Source organism: Gallus gallus, chromosome 1 (assembly GCF_016699485.2).
Source record: "Gallus gallus isolate bGalGal1 chromosome 1, bGalGal1.mat.broiler.GRCg7b, whole genome shotgun sequence".
In the NCBI taxonomy this organism is placed as follows: Eukaryota; Metazoa; Chordata; class Aves; order Galliformes; family Phasianidae; genus Gallus; species Gallus gallus.
In genome coordinates, this window is record NC_052532.1 from 45149646 (window position 1) to 45168543 (window position 18898).

Consider the following 18898-nt stretch of genomic DNA (forward strand, 5'->3'; position numbering starts at 1 on the left):
TAATTTTAACCTTGCCTTCACTTGCCTTTTTTCTTTTTTTTCTCTTTTTTTTCTTTCTTTTTTTTTTCTTTTTCTAACAGTGGTGGTCGCAAAATAATTACAACTGGTAGAAATTTGAATGTGGTGGACAAAGTGATTATTTCAGATGACCAGAGATCAAACCTCACCGTAAGTCTTAATCTCCTTTACAATACCAAATGGAGGTCTTTTAAGGGATTAGGTTTTGTTCCTAAGGTTTTAGGAGGATCTCAGCATTTTTCAAATGCTTAGACACACTTAACATCAGTCATTCTCCTAAAATAAACACAACCACTTGTAGGATTATGGTTGCATATATCCTCAGTACAGGATCATGGATAAACATAAGCTACTCTCCTGCATGATTCTCTGTGACATTTTCTATGCTCCAGAGACTTGTTCCAAAACTGTCCTTTCTTGAGCGTCCCCTCAAGCTCCAGATGTGGTTCAGTTGAAGGAGGGTCTTGTATGTATCTCTGGCACCCATATGGTGCCTCAGCAAACAGGAGGAGACAAGATAATGTTGAGATGAAAGCCTTTTTCCAAGGCTGTGAGGACATGTGCCTCCTGTTGCCCCCAGAATTTGTAGCACAGAGACCAGAAAGCAGCAGCACCACCCCATGGAGTTGCCCATGGGATGGATGTCTGTAACAAACTCCACTTTAACAAGTGCAGGAGTGGAGAGAGGCAGTGCCTGGGGGTGCTGAAAAGCTTGTTCGGCTCGTCTCATAGGACCTGCGTTGAGGGGAAGGAAGGAGAATTCATCATCACTATTCCCATCTCACTGCAGAAAATAGCTGCCTCTGCAGTGTTCAGTCAGCCTTAAAACAGCACACAGAGAGTGTCGTAAATATGCTTAAAGGTAGACACAGTCTCAACAAAGAAACTTTCTCAGGTGCTCTGCATGCAGCCGTGATCGTAGAGAAGACGTTCACCAGTTATCTGTGTGAAGTCAGGAAGGCTTTAAAATTATTTTGATTGCCTCTGTTTGTAATTGTGCACACTGTTGAGTTCTTAATGACTGTTGCAGCTTTGCTATTGCTTTTCTAGATCTCTGAGTGTCCTCAAAACAAATCTGAGTATCATTACTTATCGCCAAGTCTGAGCCATGCAACGGAGGGTAAAGTTGTTGATATGATATTTAAAGTGGAAACTACCTTTATACCATGTGTCAAATTGCACTATCACCCTGACCCAGTGTTCATTAACTATCAGCTGCACACTGAGCTGGATCCTGATCTGGAATTAAAAATATATGTAAGTTTGAAAGTAATAAACTGTAATTACTTATTTTAAATAGTCGTTGAAGTTTGTTACGTCTTACCATATTTAGTGACCGCTTATTATCTTCAATTTTTTCCCTGCAGAAAGAAAATGACAACTTGAATATTTCTAAAACTGAGGTAGAAGTTTATCTGTCATATATGAATGGTTCACAGACTGCAAAGATATACTTCAGTGTCCAAAATATTACTGAAAAGCCAGACCGTAGCACCATACTGTGCAAATTCAAAAGGGAAGGAACAGAAAAGATTGACTTTTCCACAGTGAAAGTTTTTGTAAGTAGAATTTCACTTTATGCAATTTAACACTGGCTGTTTATACAAATGTTGTAGAATGTACCAGCATGTTCTGCTAATGAATATTCCTTTAGAGGGAGGAATTGGATGCATTTTCCACTCTCCTGGTACTTGGTTGGCTGGTTATATTCCTCACATCTAAGCATGCCTCCCCAGCATAGGTATCACTCACAGTACTGAGTTGTCTTCCAGCCTGGTTGCCGTCGTAAAAGTGGTCTGTGCAGCCCAAACTGAGCTTCCTCCTTCTGAGCTCCAGGAGAGTAGTAGCTTGTCACACCTCTGGCTGTAGCACAGAAATTAATAATAAAGCATCACTGGGAGTGCCAGGATCTGTAAGTAATCTGCTGCTGCAGTGTGACTGAGAAGAAAGGATTCTGTCCTCCTGTTCACTTTTCCCCTTTAAAACTAGTTAAGCTTTTTGATCACTAAGTGATCATGTGCATAGTGATGACTACAAAAGAAAGCATTTCTGAATAAAAAAAAAGAAGGTAAAATTCAACATGCACCGAGGAGACCAAAATGTGAATATATGGCACAAAGCCAGGCCCAAGTATGAGAACATAAGTGTGGATTTCAAGGCTAAGTTATGTTGTAAGATATTTGCTCCATGAGTAAGATGAAGATACATTTTTTTTTAATGCAGTTATCACCATTGTTAAGGATGAAAAATGATACCAGACTCTTTTTGCAGTGTATGCTGGTTTAAAACTGGTATAAAGCAGAAATAACTGTATTGACTTCAAGGCATATGGCATATAGTAAAGATTAACGAAGCTATTCTCAGTTTCATATCACTGTTAACTTGTCTCCCATCTGTGGATTCTGGCCATCTGAGCCACTTACAGCATGGGAAGGTCTTTCTGGGATGGGTGTTGCATTTAAATATTAACATTGCCTTGCAATAGCACATGGCCACCCTGCAAGCTTCATAGGAACAGCTGTCACTGAAAGGTCACCACCTTGCTAGGGCAAATCAAATGCAATAGGTAATAATGTAACATTTGACTTCTGGTGCTTAATTTTTTTTTTTCCAACAAGAATAAATATGTGAGAACAGAATATCATCATGTGTTTTTTTTCAATCATGTAAATAAATAACTGTGGAAAAGTAAAGCCTCTACAAAGAAAAGATAATCTGGGTGCTAAAGATAAGATAGTTACGACTTTTATGAATAGATGTCTCTCTTGCCTCAGTCTTCAGTAAGAAAAATGGTGTCGAGGAGGGGCTCAAAGACAGGATAACCAGTCTGCAAAGAAAAAAGTGCCATTCTAGTGACAGAAACAAGATTCAGACAGATCAGGGACTCAAGACAGGAAGAGTGGGCTCATTCATGGGGGCATCACAGCACAAAGGAAGAACTGGCACATGGTATTACAGACTTGGTAAGAAAGGTTAAAGAAAAACAGAAACAGTAGTCAGGAGAGGTACTGTATGACTGGAGAGCACCAAATATACAACCGATATTTAAAAAGCAAATAAAACAGAACTCAGCAAATGTAGGTTTGCTGATTTAATCCTAGCTCTGTCTAAGGCTTTATAATGTGTTTTGAAGGAGGGGCTCTCAAAAGACCTAGAAATAAATGGAAAATGGGATAATTGCCAACTTCTTTTTAATAAAAGCAGATTATACCGTATCTGTTTGCTTGGTAAGATGAGTGATTGTCTCAACAACAAACAACAGTAGTTTGCATGTACCTGGAAGTCATTCAGTAAACTACTTAACATGGTCATTTTGGAGATGCTAGGAATTAAAACAACTGAATGCTGTTTATTGGGAGCTGACTCTGGGCAGTGTTGATTTTTATATAGATATTATTTAATATCACTAGTGACTCAAGCACAAAAATAAGGTATGCACTAATAACATTTGCTGATGCCGTAAAGTTTGGAGGCATAGGAAGAATGAAATGAACATAGGAATAGAAGTCAGATGATTTCAGGTATACCATATTTAATCTGATTCATAAGCAAAATAAATAGAAGGAAAGAAATGGGGCCACAGACTAGGAAGGCTGTGATGAAGATTAAAGATATTCTAAGTGTGACCTGAAAATTAAATTAATGCTTTGCCTCAGTTTTCAGTAAGCAGAGATGAGTAACAGAAATTTCTGCTTTAGGAGCACTTTGGTTGGACATAACAAGAGGAGAAAGACAGATATATTAGTCAAGTTTAGCTACCAATGCATTCCAGCCTTGGAAAGAGCAAATGAGACCCTAGGAAGGCTCAGACTAAAAGTACTTTGTATAAGAACTTGAAAACATGTAAACAGTAAAGGAAGAAATACATTTGTTGGAGGAAATAGGCCTGCTTTTTATTCTGTTCCTTTCAGCCGCAAACGTATGAAGGCTGTATCCTTCCAGCCCTATGGGCTTTCTTTGCCTACTCATGTTGGTATAGCTGCAGTGTGACTATCCAGTTGGCAGTCTGCAGCTGCCGTGGTTGCTCACCTCCTGTGAAAAGCCAGCGATTGAATCACCAGATCTCTGTCTTCCCTGCTGTAACCCGAAATAATTTCAACCCAGCTCTCCCTTTCAATTATCTGAGGCTCATTTCTATCCCCAGCACTTGGTGGTATTCTTTTTCTGTATCAAAGTGTATTTTTACTTCTAGTCTGTTTATAGTCTTAGCTACCCTTTATTTATGTGTTTTCACAGTCCTCTTGGAGGTCCTTCTTTGCAAAATTTCTTTTGCCATAATCAGCAGTTGTCAGTGCCTGAGTTCAGTGTCTGACAGGCTTCAGAGCTTTGGTGTATTCCTAAGAACTGATGTCTGTCCTGCCTTTGGCAAGCCCAATGGTTGCGGACAGTGTTGTACATGTTTTGTATGCTGTGTTTGTTCTGAAGCTGACCTCCAGGAGCACCCAGCAGTCCTACGTGAAGAGGTTGAAACATCTGCAAAGAAAAGGGGAAGAGGACAATGGGCCGGGGCCTCTATTGCAAATGTTACTTCCCTCATTATCAGCTGGAGTTTTACCTTTCTTTTCTGCTCGACAGATAAACACTGTGTGTGCAGAGAAATGTTTTTAACTATTGCCTTCCTCGCTTCAAATGTGCTTCAAATAATTTCTTAATATATGTGAAGTACCATTTTAAGTACTGCTGAAACACTTGTCCTCAATTAACACAGCCATTTCTTTTCTTCAGGTCAAATTAGGAAATTTTGAGCTTGAAGTCAAACCAACGTCATCATACATATATTTATATGTCCTCATTTTGCTACCTATTGTAGTGGGTGTCATAATAGGTAAGTACTGAAATAAACAAAAGAAGTGCGAAACCCTGAACTAATTATAAACTGAAATTTATCAAAAATATACAAATATATGCACAAGACAAACTTTCTTTTGTAAGACAATTGCAGTCTGGTGTTTTTCACTTGTTCCCGGTGAGAGCAGGCAAAGTTAAATCTGGTCTGGCGGTGCGGTCCCATCTCACTGGATGACAGCATGTTATAAGGCAGTCCTTTTGGCCATTCTGCTGGGATTATTCACTAGCAGGTAGTGAGGCAAGCCTTAGGATCTGTGTTTTTATGTCAGGCAAAATGCTCAGGCTTTTCCAGCAGTCAGAGTTGAGTTTCTCTCCCCTACGTTGGGGGTGGATGTGCCCCACCCAACTGCCCATCCTCAGGCATTCACGGTGGTGCTTCTGCTTAGTCTCATTTGGATACTTTATGAATTTGTAGGTCATTATAAAAATGAAGAGGAACCATCATTTCGTAATTGTCCCCTTCTCTTTTTGTCACTCCTATTTTCTAAATGTCTTGGCCTGGTTATGTATTTGATACGTTTCAGTTTATTGTAATAAGCTTGGTGTTTGCTTCTTCTTTTGTTTGGTTGGATTTCTTTTTTAAAAGTGCATTCTCTTCACAAGAACCATATCTAGCACCTTTTCTCGGTCAAAATAAGCTTTGGAGAATCGAACAGTCTAGAAGTGGATTTCCTTTTCAAAGCTTCTTTTCCTGTTTAATCAGTGCTACTTGAAGTAGGCCGTTAGTACTAAAAGTGGTTGTTATATGCTGTACCTCACTGCACAGGTTGTATGTAGCAGTGTGCTGTACATTCATATGAGGTTGGATTCAGAATTCCAAGATGTCATTACAGGGAATGTTTTTTATTAAATATGGTTTTAGATCCAGATAGCTGGGGCTCATGACTACTGTCACACTGATGATGGTAGAAGCATTAATCTATCTGAAGATTGCAATTGTATATTAATCTTCCTATTACATCATATTCTTAATCATATTAAAATATGGCCTTTAGTGGAATTGTCTCTTCTGAAATTCCTGTACTCAGAGTCTGTTTTCCTTCCCTTTTAGTGGCATTCATAGTTACTAGATACAAGTCCAAGGAGTTAACTCGTAAACAGAGTCAGCAACTTGAATTGTTGGAGTATGAAATTCGGAAAGAAATACGCGAGGGTAGGTGCAAAGAGCTTTATGGTGCTTAAGTGGGCAATGTAATTTCTGATCTGAAACTGTCAAAAAGAAGCTCCCATCGTATAAACACTTTAATTTAATGCAGCTAAATTATTTTTGTGTTGCATCGGTGTTCCTCTTTAATGTTAGTCTGCTCCTCAGTAGCAGATAGCGCTAAGCTAATAGGATTGCATGTAATAATTTCTTTCATCAAGTGAAAATAAAAACAAATAGGTACTTTCCACCCCTTAATTGCTTCAGAAAAGCAAACTCTCTTGACTGAAAACTGTTTTTTTAAGGAACATGTATTGGGTCCAAGTTTTAATTGTAGAGATGATTTTGTGTCAAGTAAACTAACTCTCTGGGTGGGGAGGGGGGTGTTTTTACAGGATTTGCTGAACTGCAGATGGATGAATTAGATGTGGTGGATAGTTTTGGAACTGTTCCTTTCCTTGACTACAAACACTTTGCTATTAGAACTTTCTTTCCGGAGGTAAATATTTACAAGTCTTTCAGTTGTCAGCCCTGTATAGTCACGAAAAAGCTAGAAAGATAAGGATCAAATAACAAAGTACTATGCAGTCACTGCACACTGTTTTCATAAGAAACTCTTCTTAAATCAACAGCTACCAAAGAGCGCTTCAAGGCTGTGCATCTCTATATTTAACCAAGCCTAAATGCTGTAGTTAAAGCACCACTGTTGAATTTTCAAGGGTTGTGTATACATCAGCTTCTTTTTGCCCAGCCTCGCCTTTCAGGCCGTCCTAACAAAACTATAATTTATCCATTGCTTTTTTTTCTCACGTATTCATTTCCTGTGCTATAGCTAATTAAAGTAACAGTCAGGCTAGCTAACATGCTGGCTATCGTCATGACATTTCCTAATTAGACTTCTAGAATGAGGAGATGGCTCTCAGGTTGTGCTGACTGCCTACTTCAAGCTGCTGACAGAAATGATAAGACCTTGATTCAAAGGAATACAGAACAAATTCTTTAAAATTACATAAGTACTTTAATGCGGTCCTATTTGGAAGTGGATATTTTCATTGGTCTGTGGAGTAGTTTATGGCACTGCATAATAAAAGGACTGGAGAGACCTTCTCTTGAAGGTTTCCCTTGTATATGTATATAAAAATATATGTATTTATATTTGTTGTTTATGTGACACATTGCTGTGCTGGTCAGTGCATTTGCCACAGCTTTCAAAATTACACCGTGATGTTAAACAGTGCTGACTGGCGTTGGCTAATTGGCAAAGGCTCTGGTCTCAGCTGTTAATATTTTCTTGTGTAACTGATGCCAATGAGTGGAAATGTTTGCTTAGTACAGTGGTGTTTTAAGTTATAGCTGGTGTCTGCTTGTTTAGCTACACGCTGCTTGGCATATGTCACTCATCACTGCTGTGGCCTAATCCTGCGATCTTGTCTGCACACTGCTTTGCTTTATCACTGTGTGTAAGCCCACAAAAAGCTCATCGTGATAAAGTTAAACCCATGTGACAAGCACAGAATTGGAGCTCCTGCTGGTACAGTGCCAAATAGCAGCTACTAAATCAGATTCATATTTAACATAGTACATATGCATAATCTTTATATACTTGAGTCCAGTTCTCACACCACAGAAAGTTGCAGTCTCTCTCCTTACTGTGCTATGATGCTGCCAGTCTAATTTGTATGGGGTGACTGGGAGGTTTGAATTCAGTGGGCCAACAAAACGTGCTTTCTGTCTTTTTTCATTTCAGTTTGTTTTACTGGGTGGAAGTGTTCACTTTGTGTAAAGAAACTAAAAAGGGGGGAAAAAGGCACAGAGTGGGTCACTCTATTGCATTATATAAGATCAGAAAAGGACAGACTCCTTTTTTTTTTTGCAGTGGGGCAAAGCGCACCTTGTATGTTACCTTGCAGCCCTGAATTGTTTCCAGTGAGGACTTTGTCTTAATTTTAAATACCTATAAATGGAGGAAGTGAACTTGCCTGTTAGCTCTCTGCAGACATGTAGTGTCAGGCAAGTTATTAAATGTCTTATGTATCAATCTTTCCTGCTAAGTGGTTACCATTTACATTGCATAAGTGTTCAAATATACCTTGTGCAGTGTAGATGTGGCAGGAGAGAAATGCTTTCTTAAGCAAATATTACAGATAAGCAGAAAAGAAATTGTAGATTGCAACCTCGCGTCAGAAAGGTCAAAGTAAGATAAACCACCACTTCCCTTGCTAACTTGATGTCTTCAAATGATACCTACATTGTGCTCATTCTGCCTTCCAGTGAGTTCAGTGGGTTTTGTCTCATATAATCTAAGCTGCTCAAATATGAACATCAAAGCTGTTCTCTGAGCATCTTCTGTAGTTGATGTAAGGAGAGACAGCTCAACGTGATTCATCCTACTTCCCTGAGACATCTGTCTCAGAGTGAGATTAATTGCTGAAGGAGGGAGTCAGATACCTAAAATTAAGAGTGATGTACTCCATCTTCATTCTGAGCTTCTAGCTTCCTGCTGCTCCAGTTTTCTATATTTAGTCCAGCTTGGTAGCTTTTGTTTTGTGCTTAATGCTTGTAGGTGTTAAACGGATGTTACAGCTATTCTTAAAGTATTCATTATGTTCAGCCTGATTTTCACTTTTCTTGTGAAATTTGGTTTATTACCTCTGTTCTTTCTCCGTTTTCCATGTTGTTTGGTTTAATGCTAACATGCTTGTCCCCTGTTTGCAATTATTTTTAACCTTCTATGTGGTTCTTGTTGCATCACAAGCAGTGGGGGAGTAGAGAGAGAAAATGTTACTGGTAGGTGATGTTAGGGGTGCTGAACAAGTTCTGAAAAAGATGAGAATAGCCCGTAGAGGAAGAGGAGGATAGAAAAGAAGAAAACCTGAGGCATGCAGAAGGGGGAGGATTAAGAAATGAGGGGCTGCCAGCATCACAGATAACACATTTGCAGTAGTAAATATTGTTAATGTAAATTTGGTGCTCAAGAATGCTGCACTTGCAGGCTGTGAGAGTCAGACAAGGAGCATATGCAAGGTGTCAGAGACCTGGGGGTGTCCCTGTGTTGTGACAGCCTTCACTAGGGCTGGGTGTGTGGTGGCACCTGTGCCTCTGACAGCATGGACCTCCTGGTGAGTTCATTTGGGAACATTCAAGAAGTGCTTTGAAATGAATGGAAGCAGATGAACTCAAGTGTCACTGTGCTACGACAACCCTATCATTGCTTTCCAGCAGGATGCAGCAGCCGGGAGTAACCCTTGCTCATTTGGAGATGAGGGTAATGAACAGTCTTTCCTGCAGGGCATTATTTCACTGCTGTGCTAGTGCAGCTCAGCAGCATAGAGTAACACACAGTGGCACTGTAATCAATACCAGGTCATCTTCTGGAGTTTACTTTTCGGTGAACCTGGAAGAAGTCATTGTGTAGAGGCCAGGATTTCCATCGTTTTATTTCAAGCTGTGTGCCATCGGGAGCATGCTTGGCATGTTTAATGTGAAACTTTTGATATACATCAGAATGATATATATCACCTGTCTTGTGTTTTAGTCAGGAGGTTTTGCATCCATCTTCAGTGAAGACATGCCACAGGTAAGTCGATGTAGTGTGATATGTCTCAATAAATATTATTTCACAAGCGATTGTATCCCTTATGGCTGTGTTGTCCTGTAACACATCAAACTACATTTTCTGTATATTCTTTTTCCCTATGGGGGAGGTTACATGGATTTACGTGTAAATGGAATATGATATGTAAGATTGCGTTACCCAACATATATTTAAATACCTGAACAGGATCTAGTCATGGCAGATAACGGGCAAACCTAGCTGTTGGCATTACTTTGGGGATTTTCCAGAAAATGTATGCTGTTTCTGTGTGCACTCCGTGTTGTACACAATTCATCTTAAGTAAAATCCTGAGACCCATGAAATGCAAAATTCCCACTGATTGAAATGAGGCCAGGATCTTATCCCGTATGTTGCTTGCCGTCATTCTGAACATTAAGAATCCATGGTAGCCAAACTACAGTTTGCTTATTTTTCTTTAACTGTTACAGAGCAGAGACCAAACACGCAAGGATGAAAGCTTCAACATGTTGCATGCTCTGATTTGTAACAAGAACTTTCTTGTTACTCTCATTCACACTCTTGAAAAGCAGAAAAATTTCTCTGTGAAAGACAGGTATAGTATGATTTTGCTTATCGTCTTCAAGACAGAGAATTAAAGGAAAAGTCAACATGGATTGTAGCACCCAAATGTAATTTCCACTTCTTATAAAACAAACTTGCATTCCTCCAGAGTGTTTTTCCATCTTCTCCATCTGCACACGCTAAGGAGGGAAAAACACTGCTGTTAAACAAACCATTACGGAGAAATCAGAATGTTTGTAGATGTAAACAAAGAGGGAAAGGAGCAGGAAAGCTCACATCAAAACTGTAAATACTTCCTGCAGTTACATCAACAGTTTTACAGTTTAGAAATGTTCTGTCACCAAAGCAGTCGTAATTCTGCAGAATTAAATGTAGAGGCAAATTGTATGTTTAAAAAATCATCTGAAGAGCAGATGGACTTGCATTTTTTATATTTTTGTAGACATTGGTGGGCAGATCCAATGCCTAAAGATTAAAAACTTAAGATATAAACTGTGCTGAGTGTTTCTTTTATTAAAGATATTTTCTGGAATAGAAATTTCATATATTATAGCATTTTCTTCTGTTGTTTTGATTTTTTTTTCTTTGAACAGGTGCTTGTTTGCATCCTTCTTGACTATTGCACTACAAACTAAGCTAGTTTATCTAACCCATATTTTGGAAGTGTTGACGAAGGACTTGATGGAACAGTCAAGCAATGTGCAGCCTAAACTCCTGCTCAGACGAACTGAATCTGTGGTAGAAAAATTGCTGACAAACTGGATGTCTGTCTGCCTTTCTGGGTTTCTCCGGGTATGGCTACGTCTTCTCACTGCATCACATACAAAAATGATATTTTAAATGATTTCTTCCATAAGGAATGTTATTAGGATCTGTATAAAGCATTGTTTAACACATTACTAGAGTACTCTCTTCTCGTTTAGTTGACATATCGTCAAGGAGGTTTAGGAAGAGACTGACTGTAAGAAATTAATGTTTCATTTATTTGGATGTGAGTTGGATAATTTTGCAACCAGCATATCTTTTTCTCATGTCAGCCATTATTTCATGTTAAAATGCAGTTTGTACCTGTCTGTGCAAGCTGTTGGAAAGCTGCTGTGTAGGTGAAGGTTTAAGGAAAACCATCTCCTGCTAAACTAAACTTCTTTCCAGGGTTTTTAACCTCCAAACAGTGTTGTAAATCTCCATAACTCTATAACTTCAAGTGGAAACAAGATAAGCATTTTTTTCTTTTGCAGCTTGTTTATTTTAGCCCTCTTGGTAGCATTTCGTGCTTGGTTTCAGTGCTTGGTTATGTTTCCTGTCTCACTCAAAAGCATGATGGTATCACTCGTATCAGTTTTGCTTGTATCTCACTCACAAGCGTGATGGTATCACTCCTATCAGTCCCACCTGTACCACCGATACAGCAGCGGAACTGTTTGGGGTTCAGCAATTTGAACAGTTTTCCTGAAACCCCAGGAAAGAGACAAGGAGTTGTCAGAGAGGTTTATTGTCAGGACAGCAGTTGCCTTTATGGAGCTCTGCTAGTAAAATGCCCTAGCTGGGCTGCAGGAATAGTGTTGCATGGAGCCAAAGAGCCATCCTTCTTTTCTCAAGTGCTTGCCTGCATACTGGGGTGCAGGTTGGAAGGGAAGCTCAATACCATTCACTCTCACTTATAAACCATGGTATGTCCCACTGCTTTTCTCCGAAGGATTTTTTCAGAAACCACAACAGGAGAAGTAAGTTAAAAGGAAACCAGATATTACTTTGTTTTCTCACAAAACTGAAAAGGAAGAAGTAGCTGAAGTATGCACGTGAACACAAGCACAGCTCCCCCCAACGTGAGCACTTTGATGGAACTAGGAAGCATCTACCAGATTGAGAAGGAGCAGCTTGTCTGTAGTGCACTTGTGCACAGCAAGGGGTTGTGAGCTATTTTGCCACACGCTCCAGCTGTCTCGTACTATTTGCATGAGTCTTTCATACTGAAAAGCAAAGAAAAAGCATGGAGGTTAAACAAATAAGTAGATAGTGCTCAGAGTGATTTCTTTTTCCTAATTGCAAGATGACAAGTTGGTTAAAAGGAAATGTTTCTTACACCTGACTTTTTTTTTTTCCCTAGTTATTTATGCCTGTTTAGTGACTGCAAAAATAAACACGTTCTTTGTGTTTGTTTCATGTCCTAGGAGACAATTGGTGAACCTTTCTATTTGCTAGTGACAACCCTCAATCAGAAGATAAACAAAGGACCTGTTGATGCAATAACTTGCAAAGCCCTGTACACGCTTAACGAAGACTGGCTGCTGTGGCAAGTGTCTGAATTCAAAACAGTGGTACGTTTGGCAGTTTACATTCTGAAAACAGATAACTACAGTGTTTTCTTTTTTTCTAGTAAGGTAAATGAAGGCTCTTGGAAGCAAAGGTGATGGTTAAGTTCCCAGATAGAGAAGAACAAAATTACCATTGCTCACAAAGTTTCAAAATCCAATGGAGTTTAACGAGACGGTGTTTCACCAATGTACATTTTAAAAATAGCTGTCACCTTTTGCTTCACAGCGTGCTTTAATTGCCTAAGATTAGGTGTGGTAAAGTCTCAGTGTATTAAAATTCCTTTTGATTTTAAAGTGTTCTACAAAATTGTAAACATACTCTTAGAATTTTAACTAAATTGCACTTCTTCAGTGAATGAAAGAATGAAATGCAGAGGTTCTATTTTTTTATTGTGTTTTCTTGTGTCAAAGCTTCAGGCAGCAATAATCTGCTCTGGGCTTCCATGTTGTTAGCTCCAAATTAGCAAGGTTACAATGTAATGCATTTGAATTAGTTGCTTAGTTAAAATTAAGCTATCTGGGAAACTTAGCTGAGTTTCTGAACTTTACCATAGATATCTTGTCTTTCCCACAGCAACAGCAGAATGCTTCCTATTTCACAGTTACACACAGTATTCTTTGAAAACTGGACTTCCCTGACTGTCGTTCTGAAACTGAGAGGAGAAGAGACAGCAAACATTATTGCATTTCTGAGCATGTAAAGATAGTGACTTTTTTGAGTAGAAGATCTGAGAAGGGTTTTCAGATTAAGCGGTACACATTTTTCCCCAGAATTTCTAAACGATTTTGAGTCGGAGAACTTCAAAATCTGCATTTCCAGTCATTCCATGGCTTTCTTGCTTCTCAACTCTTGACTTACTATTGTAGTTACCAGACATACTTAGGAGCAGAGTCATAGAATCATTTGAGTTGGAAGGGACCTTCAGTGGTCATCCAGTCCCGTTCCCCTGTAATGAGCCGGGACACCTACAGCTGATCAGGTTGCTCAGAGTCTGGTCCAGCCTGACTTTGAACACCTCCAGAGTCTGAGAAGTGTGACCGAAAAGTAGGCTTCAGAACTTAGGAGCAGAAATGACCAGGGCAGCAGCTGCCATGGTAAGGACAGTGCAAGTGCCAGTGGCTCTGGAGGAAAAATCGGGCCTTTCCATAGCCCATACTCTGAGGCAGGGCTTCAGTTTCCAGGTCTGTATGTCTTCCATGCTTGGATCTGGAGGTCCTAAGATGCCTTGTATGGGAGTAAACTCATGATCTTGGTTATTTTGGCTGTTCCATTGGATCAGCTGGAGCAAAAGTTGGGTCATATAGGAAGCTCACTGAAATAATAACTTTTCTGTGACAGATTTCTAAATTTTCATTCTCTGCTGAAAACTCTGACAAAATTGCAGTCAAATCTTCTTAGAGCTCAAAGTGCTTGTTGCTGATAGATAACACAGAATCATCTAGTCTTGTGGAAGTGACTGGCTTTTCTTATTTATAGCACAAATTTACAGTGAGAGGCACCTTGGGGGATAGCTGATTCTGAACCTACTGAACACTGCCTTAAATTCTTTTCCCATTTCTGTGCATGCAGTTGCTGATAGGATCTTGTGGGCAGCTTGCAGTGAAGAGAGGGGAAGTGGTCTGAAGGACTTGGTATCTTTGGGGAAGGCCGTCTGAGGATGGATGAGGAAGTGAGAGCAAAAAGCCTTTCTCAAAAGTCTGCTGACTTGTACTTTGTATTCTTGCTTTTAAATGGTACTGCTTTTATAAATTATACTGTTAGAAGATTAATAATGTAGCTTCCACTTCCAAGGTCCTGCAGTGTATTGGAGTCAGGGGAGAAGTGGCTGAATATTCCATTTAAAACTATCAGAAGAGGAGAGAGGATCCTGCACTGAAATTATGGAGATGGAGTGTTAAGGAATCTTGCTCTGGCTGGGCATGGGGAGAAAGTTTTTTTGGTATTTTGTCTAAGTTTTATACTGGAAACTAAACCATGTGAAATAGATTTGGGTGGAACAGAGAGGCTTTCTGGATGATCAAGCAGGCCAGCTGTGCAGGTTTTCTCTTCAAGAACAGCATTTAACAGGATGTTAATGTAGAAGGAGTCAGCTTTTCTTCTATTTCTAACACCGCTGGCCGTACAAGACCTGATTCTACAGGGAGGGAACCACAATTGTACAGACAGGGAGCAATGTTTCTCCTTCCTTTAGAAGCAAATTACTGCCTAAAGGACTGCATTTTTGCTTTCTGTATCAAATAAATTCTCAGCTGAGTTTTCAAGTGCACATTTGGTCACTGCAATTGCATTCTGAGTCTTGCAATCTTTTGTAGGTATTTAAATTTTCCTGTTTTGAAGGCCCTGCAAAAGTGGCATGCTAAAAGCATGCTTGTTCAGAGCAAAGCATAAAAAACAGCCCAAAAGAGCGTGTCAGGAAGTTACAGCAGCACATCTGCAGACAGCCAGTGTCCAGAATGTTGTGGTATGTAGACACTTGAAGATGCAGGGAAGCATCTAGTACAGAGTAGAACTCTGAAATCAGTGGCAGGGCACTACAAACAAGTGTAGGCAATCTACTTGCATATCCTTAATTCAGGAGCAAGACTTCCAAACCAATACAAGCAGGATACAGCCAAACCAAAAATCAGAAGCAGCTCCACAGGTCCTTCCTAAACACACACCACTAAGCAGATAGGCCCGTGGGCATGAGAAGGAAGAAGTAGTGGGCATGCAGAAAGGAGGGCAGGAGACATTTTCTGAAAATCAGGCCATTTGTAATAGGAAAAAAAAAAAAAAGAGGGAGAGAGAGAGAACTAAGAATTGTGTTGGTTTTGAATTACATTAGAGCCATCACTTGGCTAAGCTGTGTGCATTTTTTAAAAAGGCCACAGACCTTGGGACCAGCTAACCCCCTACAGTTACCGCTCTCTGCTGGAAAAGGCCAGATATTGAATGGGAATGAGCTTCTGAAGTCAATATTCAAGCAGAGGTATTGAAAGAAGGATGCTTTTAAAAGCAATGGTCCAGTGCAAGCTGAGAAGCCGTGTGGGTTTCATGCTGTGCTTGTATTTGAGTACTGAGAAAACCGCCTTGAAAGAGCTGTGGCTGCGTCACAGAGCCTTTCAGAAGCAGAGGAAGCAACCTGCTTTCTCACAGGCAAGGCAAGCAGCTGCACCTCTCAGTAGATAATTTGCTCAGTGACTGATGAAAAAAAACTTGTGCCCAGCTGAGTGTTACCATTTGACTGAAGTGATTTGTTTTAAATAGAAAAGCTACACAATGTGGGCCTGACCTGGGAGAAATTCTTGGTGGGATTTCTCCTGTGGAAGATCAAGAGAGGATCTGATCATGTGGTAGAATTGGCGCTTGGGCACTTAGGAGCTACAAACTTATCTTGAATTTTCAGAAGGGATTTGGGCTATTGATTTCTCTTTGCTGAAATAAGTTTGAATTTTTAGACGAGAAGAAATGATTTAATTCAGCTAACAGTCTGTTGTCAAAAGCGAAGCAAAGCTGTGTGGTGGTAGGAAGTTGTTAAAGTGTTAAACTGCTGTACTAGTTAAAAGAAGAGTGTTAAAAAGGTAGGAGGGATGCAAGGGAGTAAAACAGAGACAGAAGCTGATTTCCTACTAAGATGCAATGGATGTGGTATTGCTGGTCATATTTGTGAGAGATAAGGGAACTGTTGCAAGTGTGTGATGTCTGGAGATTTTCTTCAGCAGAAGGGGACACAGTAACCCTTGCAAGGAAGTCAGCAATGCAGAAGTTGTCTCACATAACATTTTCTATGCCAATTTCTTGGCTTTACTATAACCTCATGACAAACAACTGTTCTGTCTGCTTCAGGAGGGTCTTGTGATCCGTCTGCTCTTTCCTGTTTCTAGTGTGTTGTAGTCTGGAAGATAAGGGAATAGGTTTAAGGCAGTATCATTGTTTGTACATCTTGGTGCTGTCTCCTTTACGCAGTTCTCTTTTACTGCTTGAAAAGTTTTCTTGCTTTCTTAGTCTGTCTCATAAAAGCCCATATATGTTGTTCGGATGCAAAGCTGAATAGAGAACAGGGTAATGAATAAGAGCCCTTGAATCTCCTGGATGAATTTTCTTTACATCTAATAAAAGAAATGGTATTATGGCATTTCTTTATTAAACCACATCTCACTTATTATCTGCTATGGATATTAATAGCTTTACTGAATAATTCATTGTTTGAGATTCATTTTCAGGAAAACTACTAATCTGAAAAGTCATCTGTAAACATTGTCTTCAAATGCCATTATTACTGTCAGTGCATGAGTGGAAAAAAAATGTTTTTTAATTTATTTTTCCTGTCTTTTAGCTAGGCTCCAAGCTAGTTTCCAAACAAGAAGTTCCAGATGCTTGCTGCCTTCTCCTTAAATAGCCCTTAACAATTCTTGCAGTGTGTGTTAAGCCTTTGCTGAAGAGCACTGTGACTTTACGTTGCTAACCACTAATTTTTAGTGCACAAAATCCTGGCTCCACATACTACTAAGTTGCACTAAATATCCTGTAATTTCCTCCTGAGTCTTTCCCTAAGTTAACTTGTGCTGTTTTTTTTCTGTTTGTTTGTTTCCTTTGCAAAGACTTAAGAAAGGGCCCAATAACATTTCCTCATGACATCCATGTGTCCTTCTGCTATTTTTCTTGGTGTTTTCTGACCCTCATCATTCATCATAAAAGGCTTCCTTAATTTTACAGTCATTTCTGATTCTTTTTCCAGTTCCACACTTCGTGTCTAAGTGCAGTGATTGTGACTGTCAGCTTCTGATTAATGGTTTCTAAAGATGGGCATTGTGCTGTCAGACAGGTTGAATGTTATTTGTGAAAACTTCAGCTGCAGAGAGAAGACAATCATAATTGGCTTTCTAGGTCCTCATCAATTGCTTCATCTCTTAAGATTAACTTCTGCAGGAAATCATATCAGCAAAACTGTCTGGCTTCCCTGGTTTAGAGACTTTATGTATTCAATTATTTGTTTGAGTCACAAAGTGTCATTTTCCTTACATAAGGAAACATTAAGGAATCTGTAAATGACTTATATTCTACCTACATGAGGAACTACCTTTCTCTTTTTACAGTCCTGTCACCCTACAGTGAGTTGAGCAGGCCTAGGAGGACACTCGTGCTACTAAGTGAAGAGGCTGCACACTTATGAGCAATCTGTGCTGGAAAGGAATAGCAGAAGAGTAAAGGACTGCTTCTCTTGGCAGTCCAAAAGGAAAATAAAATGCAGTGTAGGAGCAAGGTTCAGTTAAAGGAAGGAGCATTTCTAAGAATGTAAGGACAAATTGGCATCGGTTGAAGAGTGAGCAGCTACTCCTGAAAGATCAGGTTGACAAAGACTTTGATTCAAATGTAGAGGAGAGATTTTCGAAGACAAAATACAGTTAGTCTCAGTCCAACATTTTATCCCACAAGATCATGACCTCAGTGAAGTCAAAGTCAAGGACAGTACTGTTGTCTGTTCAGTTGGTCTGTAGGCCTGACCAAGCATGACTCCCTCAGTCTTATGCCAGTGTATTTTTTGCTAATTTTCTGCATGAAATCCCAACCTGAGGCATGGCATCCAGTCTGTTTCTCATTCTGTAGGCACCATTCCCCCATCTCCTCCTCTTCTGTTCTGTTTTTCTGGTGGACTCATTTTCCTCACAATTAAGCCTCTCCATGTCCTGATGATGAAGTTATTCTCGGTTACTCTAGTTAGGTCCTAGTCTTCATTAAATCCTGATCTTCATGACCCTGTTTTAATAATTCTTTTGCTTCTATAGAAACAGTGAAATTCATTAATGTCTTATTGGACTACTTTTTATACCGGCAGTGTCTGGTAATTTCTACACTAGCTGGGTAGCAGAGCAGAAAAGAGCACTTCAGAGCTATTAATAACTATTCATTTTTCTCAGAAGAGACAAAGCATGTTCCTGCAGCAACCTGGACAGAAGTTCTTTCCTCCACATGACCGCAGGAAGAAAATAAACATTTATAGTTGCTTCCTCTTTTAACGATCACTCCTTTATTGAGTTGTACCTGCAGTCCCCGAGTTTCAGTCACAAGATAGTCATTATACCAGAGGTATCCAACGGCCAGAATGATTCAAGTAGGTCAATTTCTCCTTTGCAGGCACCTAGAGCACTTGCTGCTGTAATTCTATCTGGAGACATCACCAGCAGAACATCTGAGTGCGTGCAGCTGAACAGTGATGTGTCTGTGGGCAGTAAGCTGTGGCGCTAGGAGGGATTGCTCTTATCACCATGCAGTAGCTATGCAGTCATCATCCATTTTTCCCTTCCTTTTGAAAGCAACTGATCTGCCTGACCTGACCTATCCAGAAATAGAACCTGACTGAAAAAAGAGCGGAGATATTCACCCAGTCATATTGACACATCCCCTTGACCCATACGTGCCCTGTTTGTGGTCTAGCAGACAAGTTGTTTTCCAGA

At 39.8% G+C, this 18898-nt stretch overlaps 1 protein-coding gene across 1 annotated transcript in view; it reads left to right on the top strand.

Moving 5' to 3' along the window:
• The window catches only part of PLXNC1 (plexin C1), a 69616-nt gene that overhangs the window by 34544 nt on the left and 16174 nt on the right, over positions 1 to 18898 (top strand). The window contains exons 12-21 of the mRNA XM_015284072.4: positions 81 to 168; positions 1069 to 1275; positions 1386 to 1577; positions 4744 to 4843; positions 5918 to 6019; positions 6406 to 6509; positions 9546 to 9587; positions 10055 to 10179; positions 10742 to 10940; positions 12320 to 12466. Of these exons, the coding sequence (XP_015139558.2) occupies positions 81 to 168; positions 1069 to 1275; positions 1386 to 1577; positions 4744 to 4843; positions 5918 to 6019; positions 6406 to 6509; positions 9546 to 9587; positions 10055 to 10179; positions 10742 to 10940; positions 12320 to 12466 (1306 nt within the window). The remainder of the gene's footprint in view (positions 1 to 80; positions 169 to 1068; positions 1276 to 1385; positions 1578 to 4743; positions 4844 to 5917; positions 6020 to 6405; positions 6510 to 9545; positions 9588 to 10054; positions 10180 to 10741; positions 10941 to 12319; positions 12467 to 18898) is intronic.